Source organism: Vespa mandarinia, chromosome 10 (assembly GCF_050613455.1).
Source record: "Vespa mandarinia isolate Hongniang chromosome 10, ASM5061345v1, whole genome shotgun sequence".
In the NCBI taxonomy this organism is placed as follows: Eukaryota; Metazoa; Arthropoda; class Insecta; order Hymenoptera; family Vespidae; genus Vespa; species Vespa mandarinia.
Genome location: NC_140819.1, coordinates 1,823,751 through 1,835,602, shown reverse-complemented (window position 1 = coordinate 1,835,602; position 11,852 = coordinate 1,823,751). Strand labels below are relative to the sequence as shown.

Here is an 11,852-nt window from a genome sequence, read left to right as displayed (position 1 = left end):
CCGATATATTCAGCGAATTCTAGGAGAATGGATATTTTTGTGGTAGTGATGGTTTTATTTTAAATTTTCTTTACATGCACAAGTTAAACTAAGCCGCGAGAAAATATTATCGGTATGGTAATACATGGTATGAGTTCTCTGATGAAAATTCTATTTACAAAAAAATAATGGAAAGAGAAAAGAAAAGAAGAGAATAACGAAATATAGGTAAAGAGCAATATCCCATGCAGAATATTTTTCCACGGCATACGGGTACTAGAAGATAATTTTGCGATGCATGGGGTTACTGATTTACACTCGCGGGGGTGTTCTCCTAGCGCCATTAATTAAACTTTAATTTATCTAGCAGAGAGCGTTAATTAAACTTTAATTTTGGCCGTAGCTTTGGAGTTATCGCCTTGTGTAAATTTACCATTAAAAATAAGTGCTATATATTCCTTAATGAACAGTTCGTTATGGTATACCTCGTAGAAGCATTTTGTATCTTGTTGATTAACGTATTTGATACTATATGCAATCGAGAATGAAATCTGTTATACGATTTATGATTGGCTCCATCGTGGCGGACAATATTCGAAATTGAAATGTCACAAAAAATGAGAGCGACACAAAGTACAAGAGAAAAAGAGAGAGGGAGAGAGAGAGAGAGAGAGAGAGAGACAGACAGAGACAGAAAGAGAAATGTTTTATTTACCCATCACTGACCTGTACAATTGTCCTAAATTGTAGTGCGCATTGACGTGACCAGGTTGGGCGTGGATGGCGGCCAGAAAATGTTGCTCCGCTTGATCGCCTACCGTCAACGTCCCAAGATTATTGTGAGCGCTCGCGTAAGTTGGCCATAACCTACGAACATGAAAAATCAAATTTATTTATATTATCAAACGAATATGTAGCTTTCATTATAATCTCAATTAATGGAGGAAAAATGAGAAATTCAAATTAAGAAAATTAAATTTTATTACGAAAAATAAGTACAAGGAAAGATTTTGATATTAAAAACTGTCGACATTTCGTTGGCTTCGTTCTCTTGGAACTTTGGAACTGCCCTTGTTAGGAAAGTTTCGATTGTAAACTTAATTATATGCAAATATTAGCCACTCTCTCGAATGCCAAAACGTGCGACAACGAGACTAGAATGGCCGCCATTGCAGTAGCGTCAGCTCGTAATGACTGTAGTAACACGAACGAGCTAGCTTGTAATCCGATTACTAATCGTATTACAGTAGACCGCTAAACCACGGCGCTAAACAAACAATTGTAGTACTTTTATGTCGCAATTATTAGACAATAGCAATGTTATATTCTGCTTTAGTGATGATCGATGCGAGAAGTTGATTTTAATGATAATTTTATGATCCAACAAAGAAATCTTCTTTTATAAAGTATGATTATTTGTATCACGTTTTTATTTGCATCACGTTTTGGCGAACAAAATTAACAAAAGATAAAAATCATGCAAATGAATTAATCTCTGTCAAATCTATTAACTTTCTGATGATTTTTGTTGTTCAATAGAAATTGTACTTTTGATAATGGAAATAATCGTTTTCATCTCGTGAAATGTGTACCCGAAAGAGCACGCTTGCCAATTCGTGTAATCCGCGAATACAGGATTTTCTTATCATGATGATCGAAACCCGATCGTCCTTTGTTAATACTAGGAAGCGATAGGAGATAGCGAAACTATCCTCGACAGAACAACGTCCGTCTATTTGTGATAAGCTGTCGGATGTTCACTATAGTGTTTCAATTGAACGAGAATTCTCAATTGTGAGACTAGTGGGATTGATAACGAGACGAAACACACAGAATAATTGGATATAGAGAAACTAACTCACAGATAACAAATTTATGTATTATGTAAAAATATTAGTAAAATGTGCTTGAAATAACGATGCAGAAGACTCTTCGAGAATTAGTGGAAAGGAAATGAAAATATTAAAGAATCTATCAGAAATTCCGATGTTTATTTTATAAATAAATAAAGAATTTAGGACAGTAGAGCTTCGATAATTGAATCTCGTCTTTGACTTAAAATAATACGAAAAATCGATTTTTACAAATATAATATTACAACATAAGAAGAAGAATAAAAGGTTATGGAAGGTTAAATAAAAGATTAAACCATTCGTTATTTTATTATAATAATGGATAGTTAGATTCACCCATTTGTAAATATAATCTACGAATAAAGTAGACTAATAAAAATACTTCATTAAGAACACTTAGAAGCATTTCAATGAAATTACGTTTTTATAAAACCTTATGCTATCGCTTTAACTGCAATAATGAATTCCATCAAGGAATTCCACCAAAAAGTGCAGAATCAACGATGGAAAAAGAGAAAAAGGTGTCGACTTTATCTATCAGCTCTTTTCATTGCATTTTTGTTAAAATATCTTTTTCAAGAGCATCGTGCGGCTATGCCGTTCATATCTCCAGAGTGTGAAAGGGGCGATCCCATTTCGTTCGTGACGTATCGCCACGAGGGACAAATTGACATTATTGCAAGCACGAAAAGTTATTGGCTATGCGAACGTTGAATGTCTGCCTCGTTGATAGATGATAAAATATGTGAAAATTTTGTACAATGACAAATTGCCACATATGTCCTTTGTTAGACGTTGATCAATGTTAATCTTTTACCTATCTCTCTGATTCTCTCTCTCTCTCTCTCTTTCTCTCTCTCTCTCTCTCTCTCTCTCTCTCTCTCTATCTATCTATCTATCTATCTATCTCTCTATATCTCACTTTTTGTCTTTCTCTTTTTCTCTTGCTCATCAATGAAAATCGTCGGGTATCGTACTCACAAAACGATAGTGACGATGCGCGTTCATTAATTATGTATAACGAATGCTTTGTATTTACGTTACAACGATTCGCACTCGCTGGGTTCGCTTGATTGCAAGCGTGAGTTTACACGGAGACTATATACGATGAATATATAATCCTTCGTTATGATGTACACTACGGTTCCAATGGATCGGTATATTTTTTCGATGAAAAACAAAACGTGTTAGATTCATGATCGATGATATCAATGATAGTGTATTAGAACGTGTTGTTTCCAAATGAAAATCGATATTGTTCGAATGCATGTTAGTTATGGATTAAAAAAAGATTTAACTCGTTATTATTATCAGATAATTAAAATGTTCAAATGCAAATTTATTAAAATAATCGTAAATTGGTAATAAGAGTTAAATTAAAAATTTTATATAATAACAATACCTACAAATTTCGCCTGGTATTCAATACTTTAAAATCGAAAGAGGTAATCTTTCTTCAATGTTATAAGTAAGATCAAGGTATTTCTCTAAGGCTTTTGTAACTACAGATTACATTCCACAGAGCTGCAAAATTCCAAAGTCCTGACGGGAAAATTGCAATGCGTGAAAGATGCGAGAATCGGTGTGGTGAGGAAAGCTTATCGAATTCCTTGAGAACTCTTACGGTGTTTTAAAAAGCAAATACTCTTTGCGTTGTGACAGCATTCAACTCCTTTTGTCCTGAAATTCCTCGAACGATTTCTCATTCGTTCCTTTTCTCTCAAGCTAGCGTTCCTTGAAAGAAGGGTTCTTTGCGAAGAATGCAATTCTTTCGACGAGGATAAGTCACATTCATTTAAAGCATTAAAAACAGGCGCGAGTAGTGTTAAGACAATAAAGAGAGAGAAAAGGAAAAAGAGAAAAAGGAAATGACATATTTCTGGATCTAGAAATTTAGAAAGTTACAAAAACTCATTAAAATGTGACAATGTAAAAAGTTAATTTTGCAAATTAATCTTGTTTCAAAGGCGTTAGATATTTTTAAATTGTTTGTAAGTTATAGATGTTTCGTGTAACACATACGAACTAATAAGAATAAATAGTACTTAAAAATTCATCAGATGAAAAGCTACAAAAACGAGATAGAATTCGGATTCTTTCAAATGATTGTTTGTCAAATATCTTCTTCATCGACCATTTTCTAAAAGTTCAACGGATCTTAAAAATACATTCACGTACGTATCTATATCTACTTTCTCTCTTATATCAGCGACGCTATCAAAAGTCTCTCGAAAGCGATAGCAAGGCGAGTTCCGACAAGCATCTCCCTCGAGAAGAAGAACGCTAAAGAGAGTACGAAAAAAGAAGTAAGAAAAAGAGGAGTAGAACTACGCGATGCGTCTCACGCTTGCGAGACCAAACTCGAGATCGAGTTAGGAGAAAAATCTATCGGCTGCAGGTCTCGAAACTCAGTTAAAAGTTTTCGGGTAGCAAGAAAGTGAACGAGCGTGCAAATATGTTTGAATGAGTGTGTGTATGTGTGCGTGTGTATGAAAAAGAGAAAGTCAAGAGAAGTGAATAAGGGAAGAAAAGATGGTTAGGAGTAAGGTGAGCGTTTCACGATGAAAACGCTTGGTCGAAAGACGAGAAGGTTGAGGTCTTTCGAGACATACTTCAAGCTTGTACTATGAAGTTAGGAGGGAGAGGGTGAGAGAAGGGAGGAGAATTGGCCAAAGGTAGAGAATACGCGAAGTATTTACTCGATGTTTTTGAAAGACCCTCTTTAAGAAGTTAAAATTTTCATATGGTTTTATTTAGCTGACTATAAAGTAAGCTATTATTAATGGTTGTCATTCCTTGTTTTCCTGATTCATTGTTAGCTCACGGTTAATAATCGATGTGCTATTCTTCGAGTTACTTCCTAAATGTTGAACATTTTTAAAGTTGTCATTCTCCAAATTCATGTACTATTCAAACACGTAAAGGGCAACGAACTTTTAATTAAAGCTATTGTGTCGAACATTCCAACTATGCAATTTACTGGATCATAAGATCTATCAAATTTCTGTTTTGCTTTTTTTTACTCGCAAACAGATAATACTAACAAAGAAAAAATAATAACACCTGTGGTTAATTGCTAATTTTTTTTTCTAAGTATGACTACTATTATCCGTTAAAAAATAATATTAAAGATCTTACAAAAGTTTGAAGAAGATAAGTTTAATTTTCTTCGTGTACTTAACGTTAATTTCAATTTCATTTTGTTCAATTCATCGAAAATTCTTTTTAAGATTTTTCGTTCGTTTTAAGATACTTTGAAAGAATTGGTTCTACATGAGTTTGTTGAAATCAAGAGTAAAAGATGAACCGAGAACAAGCCAGTCCAGGCCGGTCTCAGGAGAGAGAACCACATAGAAACCTCGATATTTACACGTCAGCCGATGCTACCCTGTAAAGTACTCGCCGGGGTGCCGCATGCCAGGAGTGTCTCTTTATTGGATAATAAATAACGTGTTTCATTTATAAGAAGGAGATAAAGCGTAGAAGCGTGTGCTCCCCAGATAGATCTCTACCTTTGGCTTTTTCCTTTATCCGTATCACGTCATTCTTTGCAATTTCAAAATACCAACTATTTTGTGGATATCTACTCTTTCGACTTACCCTTCTTGTTATGACGATATCTATTCAATATTATTTTATGTAAAAAACATTTGCATGCTGATTCGATATATATGTGCATAAAACATATATTTCATAACTTACAAATCTTATTTCATTCTATATTTTAAAGTAGGATTTATTAAAAAAAATTTATTTAACTTTAGTATTGCAATAACAATTTTAATAAATATAAATACTTAGTAAGTTGTAAGATTAAAATAAAAAGTAATATTCAAGTCCAAACATTATCTAGTATTCTTAATATCGATATTAATTACATGTATAATACCTATATTAATTTACACATTACATATCCAGAAGTTCATGTAAACATAATACAGTATTAGAATATTATTTGAGGCAAGAATATATAATAGCTAAGCAATTCAATTTAGATCAACTTGTGACTGTATTATCCATCTCTGTTGTTTGGCATTTCGAATCATATTACATCATTCAACATATGCGATTATGTTATCGAATTACGAAAATAACTCAGAATCATAGCGTTTATAGGATTGTCGATAAATAATGAAATAATGGTGCCATGGTGTTGCCGTCGCGCAAGAATGCCTTCAAATGATTCATTCGTGAAATTTATGTGCGTTCAAAGCAATTACGTGATCAAAGGATATTCCGGTAAAGTGCGATGTAATAATTTTAACTATAGAATGATTTTGAATGCGTAGTTTAATCGTTCTGCGCGTTGATAATAATCCTTCTTTCGCAAATCCGTTTTATAAATCAGATAAAAGATGGTAATGTACTCACGTTCGATATACAAGGTCTGTCATTACGATTGATAGATATTGACTTTATACAGCTTGCGATCTTGTGTGAAACATGGAATAATAATAAAAGCACAGTGACGTAAAACCATGCTGACATGATGCATTATCGTAAACACACCTATATAATAGGTAATCTATAAAACTCCGATGGCTGATCTATATTCTTCTTCTTCATATCGACAGTAACGTAGCGTAAAAGAGAAAAAGGTTGTGGTTTAAATATTTATATATTAAACACTGTAGAAAGAGGAAGAACAAAAGATAGAAACCTGAACAAGTTTAGAGCGCAATAAGATGACATAAAAAATGCGATGAAAGTACAAAATATCAAACAAGCTTTAACATTCCGACGTCCGAAGAAAATAAAAAAAAAATAAAAACATAATGAAAGAAATAGGTAGAACTAACTGTGACGTAATTCAATGTACAAGATATATAAACAGATAGATAAAGAAACAGAGAAAAAGATAGAAAAAGAGATAAATAGAAGAAAAGAAGAGCAGAAAAATGGAACAAAATACTGACAGGCAGAATGTGCTTCGAAGAAACGCACTGCTTTTCCTGGTGAATGAAAAGTAAACAGAAAAGTCTTGCCTTTTCCTGATTTCTACTTCTAGAAACTACGTTTCTTTCATCTCATTTTTCTTTTTTTCTCATTCGGTCTTTTTGCCCATTACACGCCGGCTCCTTTCTTTTTTCATCCATCTCTTTACTATACTTAGAACACCTTCAGCTATTTTTCACAAGCATTAAAGCAATAAGTACTTTACGATAGTACAATAAAAACTTTATAAAAATGAATTATCTTAAAGAGAAAAAGAAATGGAAAACACCATAATCTTTCAGCAATGCTCAATTTTTAGTCGTTTACATAAAGTATCGTTTTCCAACTTCTTATATCTACTAAGTCAACTAACGTCCATGCTACAAGTAATTTTCTTGGAAGTAAACTGAAGACTCAAGAAAAAACTTTCTAATACCTACGTTTTTCTAATCGTAAATTTCAAGATGAGATAATTACCGGTACGAAAAACGCTACAATCGCAAAAACATTTCAATCATGATTACTATACGTTAAGGAATAATTAACAATATCAAGTTATCTAACATGAATGCTAATTCCAACGAAATTCTACAGTAGAAGAATGTCATACGTTGAAAAAGGGTATAAAAAGTGCTTACAATTAGAAGGAAATTGCTAGTTAGTTAGGTAGTCCGATTTTTCAAAGTCGATACTCGTCGACGAGACAAGTCTATGTTGACGAACCCACGTTGATGGTGATGTGGTTAGCTAGGAACGAAGAAAAGACTTCAAAAAAAAAAAAGAAACAAAAGCAATACCAGCGTGCAGTGGCTAGTGAGTTCGGCCTAGGAAATGAAACCTACGAGTGAGAGGAAGTGGATTGGGTTAGAGTGTAGGTGAAAGAGAGAGAGAGAGAGAGAAAGAGAAAGAGAGAGAGAGAGAGAGAGAAAGAGAAAGAGAGAGAGAGAGAGAGAGAGAGAAAGAAAGAAAGAGATTGCATCCGTGTGTGCGCGCGTGCTCGCTTGTGTGACGACGAAATGCAATTTTCATCTGCCTGCCGACGCCCATCGTCGGTTGCATCGGCTGCAGCTGCAGCTGCTGCTACTCTCCTCGTTTACCATCCTCTTTCGTTTCTCTCCCCTCTTCTTCCTTCTCTATCCTTCCATCTCCATCGATTCTACTACTGGCAAACCTTTCGTTCTCCACCATTCCTCTCCCTCTTTCTTTCTCTCATTCTCTCTCTCACATACTCTCTCTTTCTCTCTCTCTTTCTCTTTTTCATTTTCGTTCTCGATCTATCTCTATCTATTAATCTCCCTTTTTTCCAACGCTTGTCCACTTTCCCGATGTGTTTGCCAGACTGATTGCATTTTCGTGGACAAATATTGTGGTATTATGACAAAGCTGATTGGTGAAAGGCCACAGGGACTCACGCCATCTTTCGTGTCATTCGCGACGGCTAACTCTGCACAGTCGATTGCATCGTACTTCGAGCCATTAATTGGATTTAAGCGCTTCCTTCATTCTTCGATCACGCACCGTCTTATCGTATCTCTTTCAAAAATAGAGTTTAATTACAATTGCATTATATATTTATATATATGTATATATATTTTTTTTTCCTGACAATTATTCACTTTGATGACAATCGTTAAAGATTTGTTAAACAACTTTCTAAAATTATTTTATAATAACTTATTCGAATTGAAAACTTATTATCATCGAAAATTACTTAATTCAGAGAATAATTGAAATATAAAGAAAAGAAAAAAGTTTGTATGGTATACAGTTATGTGTTGGCCTCGAAGTGATAGAAAAAGAGAAGAGACAGTGATGAGGGGTGTGTAATAGAGAGATTGGAAAGGGTGGGAAGGTAAAGAGAGAGATGGGTGAATTTGAAAACCGAAACAGAGAACGAGTGCTTCCCACACCTCCTCGTACGCAACCGAGCTGCGGCTAATTAATGCACTTTTGTTTGTTTGCTACCACCCTGGTCTGACTATGCACTAGGGGCCTGCTAAAGTGGTGATGGTGAGTAGTGGTAAGAGTGGTTGCGAGTACGGAGAGGTCGAACCAACGGTAGTTCGTATACCCTCCCGCCACTTTAAGCTACCAACGGTGGCACGTACAAAAGCGTCAAGTTCCCTTCGCAGCTGCACCCCCTTTTCCCCTTTTAACCTCCCTTTCCTTCTCTGTATATATTCGTATATCCTTTCTCATTACATACCTATACATATACATACACTGACACCGTCCACCGTGGGAGTAGTAGATAACACAAACGACGGGCTGCGAAAGCTCATCCAAAATAATTAACTGGTGATGATGAGAATGCGATATCCGTGAGTCGTTATAGCTTTCTATCCTCTGAAACCTCTTATTAATACTCACTCAAGGATCATCGAGCTAGTTCCGATCTCTTGACGTTGAGAAAATGGATAAGTAAAATAAAATATAGGTTGATGTATAAGTATCATTATATTGCATTACGTAAACGGTTTCCCTTCCTTTCATACTTTTCCAAAACAAGATATTATATAATTGTAAAAAATTTGCAAATTAGTTCTTACGAATAATTGAAATGAACGCGTTAGTCCATTAACTAGAAAACTCTGAGAATAGAATTCGAATGGCGTTAAATCGATTTTCACATTAAGGAAGTAACATTGTAGAATGAAAATCTAATATTTTCAACATTGAAATTTTATTCTAATTCAAGATGTATTTCATTCTCATAAAATATTCAGTGAAATCTTTCATTCCAATTTTAAATGATTTTTTCTGAGTTTCTTGTGTTGTATGATGTCAGATTAAAAGAATATATTAAGTGAAACAGGTTCACATTATTTTATACGCTTGTAAATTAATATTGCATTGCTGTTTCTAACTTTTTTTTTATTACTTTAGTAGCACAAACAATGATATCTTTGTTCGTCTCAGTTAGCAGAAGTGAAATGAGAAAAAATAATCTCATTTGATGACGCACCCTCTCTCGTTATTATCGTCGTGTCAATACAACCTTTTCCTGAGATTTTTTCTTCGAGAAAACGCATAATACCAAATGCTTTCCGTGCGAAGCAGACGGCAAAACACTCGATTTTACGGACCGATAATGCATTGAGTGTTTTTGTAAAGGTTGTCGTTTCGCTTCAGCTACCACGTAATATCAAAATCTATAGTATGAGTCTGTATGTGTAGACGCGTGCACGACGAAGGAAAAGGGTGCGCAGAGTTAAAAAAAAAGGGTGCATGAAACCCTCGTTGCGTCGCCATGCACGAATTATTTAATTGGATGATGCTTTTAATATGTCTGTAAACGGTAAATTCACGGTCGAATTAATATACAATATCTGCTCACGAACTCGAACGAATGGAATTGCAAAGAAAACATAGTTTTCCAGAGTTACTCTTTTCAACGACACGTTGTCTGGGAAGAAGCCAAACGAAGAGACAATGAGAAAAGGAATAATAATGCAAATGCTACTGCACATCTTTACGCTTTTTTATTTTTCCATCTCTCGAACTTGTTATGGAAAAATCATATTGCTTTTTACTTGGACCCTAGGACCTTAGGACATCGAATGAAAACAATTGTTTATTCTTGATATAAAATTTACAATTCACTTCATTTGCTCCAATTAAAATATAAATGGCATGTTACCTGTGATTATTTTAGTATATAATTTATAATACTTGTTTTCTCATTACGACGAACGTACATGTTTGAACAAAAAGATAGCATACGTGTGCTATCATTAGATTCTTAATGACACATCCAATGTAAATTACCAAAAGATTATATTCGTGGATTAATACATTACAGGAAAAAGAATGATTGAAGTAATCGAAAATAAAGGAGGTCTCATATATTATAAAAAATGTTATACTTTTTTCAATTCATTTCGTTTTTGTGAAATATACATTTTATTTTTGAAAATGTGTTATTATTTCGACTACATTTGTTTTAGAATTTTCTTGATACACTTAAGAAAGACTTTTTGTTTGTAATTATATTACTACGAATTATTTACTATTATATTATATAATTACTATTATATTACTACGAAGTAATGTTTATATACTATTCGTCATATTTAAAGAATTTCATAGGTGATTTTCTTGACAGAAAAATATATATAATATATCTTGTAATTTCTAATAAAATCAGCAAAATATCTAAATTCTTTTATATGTGATGAAAAGGATTTATACAATTAACGATGTATAAACCTAATACGATGCGTAAAATGTTTTCGAAAAAATAACTGCACTTTGCAGCTGAATCATCTATAGGAGTTATTTGACTGGTTATCGATACAAAGAATAAACGAAAAAATAAAGAAATATGTTCATACTGTCGGATAATTAAGATTTATATGTTTGAAGTATATACGTATGTCGTCAGATAAATGTTTTATTGTTATAATATTATTTATATCTTGTTACTTTTAACATCCAAAGCGAACTTTTTATCGTATAAATATTTCACTGATAATGAATCGATAATGATTACGAGAAAAAAAGATGAGCACAAACGATCATTAAAAGTTAAATTCTTTTTTAACATAGTTCTTCATTTTTTAAGTAGTCAGAAGATTAGTTATGTAAATTAAATCGATTGACATGCATAAATATGTTATTAAACTGTGAAGTAAATGCGTCGAATATTTCGAAAAGAAGGATAAAGAATCTCATAGTAAAAAACAATTGGAATCACAAGAACGTTTACTTTTTGTTCCTGGGTTTCTTCATAAAAGTGAGATGACATTTTCTTACTTACCAGAGGGCTAACTGGTAATGGAGAATTGCACGGTTCGGTTGTGACGTATCTCTTAGGAAGTTGGCGAAGTTGTAATGCATCTTGGCATTGTGAGGCAGAGACCGCAAACCAGCTCTGCAACAAGACGATCCGAGGTCAGACAAGACATAACCTCTCGACCTCGACACAACCTAACCACCCTCGTCATTCCGTATCTATGTTAGTTATGTTTTGCGTTCGCTGTGCATGGCCCAATCACTGCTAAGCGATGCCACGAAGTCATCTACATATAGTCTACATGTTGTGTGCGAGCATGTATACTCTGGCTCTCAGCCAGCATTCTTGTC

General features: G+C 33.9%; 1 protein-coding gene across 4 annotated transcripts in view; it reads right to left on the bottom strand.

Moving 5' to 3' along the window:
* Positions 1 to 11,852, bottom strand: part of LOC118444692 (protein O-mannosyl-transferase TMTC1) — a 158,000-nt gene that overhangs the window by 16,288 nt on the left and 129,860 nt on the right. For all 4 annotated transcript variants that reach the window (XR_014982645.1, XM_035873204.2, XM_085659754.1 and 1 more), the window contains exons 10-11: positions 11,527 to 11,640; positions 706 to 846 (exon numbers count right to left, since the gene is read on the bottom strand). Coding sequence is in view for 3 of the 4 variants with exons in the window: in XM_035873204.2 (XP_035729097.2) it covers positions 706 to 846; positions 11,527 to 11,640 (255 nt within the window). In the remaining variant the exon portion in view is untranslated. The remainder of the gene's footprint in view (positions 1 to 705; positions 847 to 11,526; positions 11,641 to 11,852) is intronic.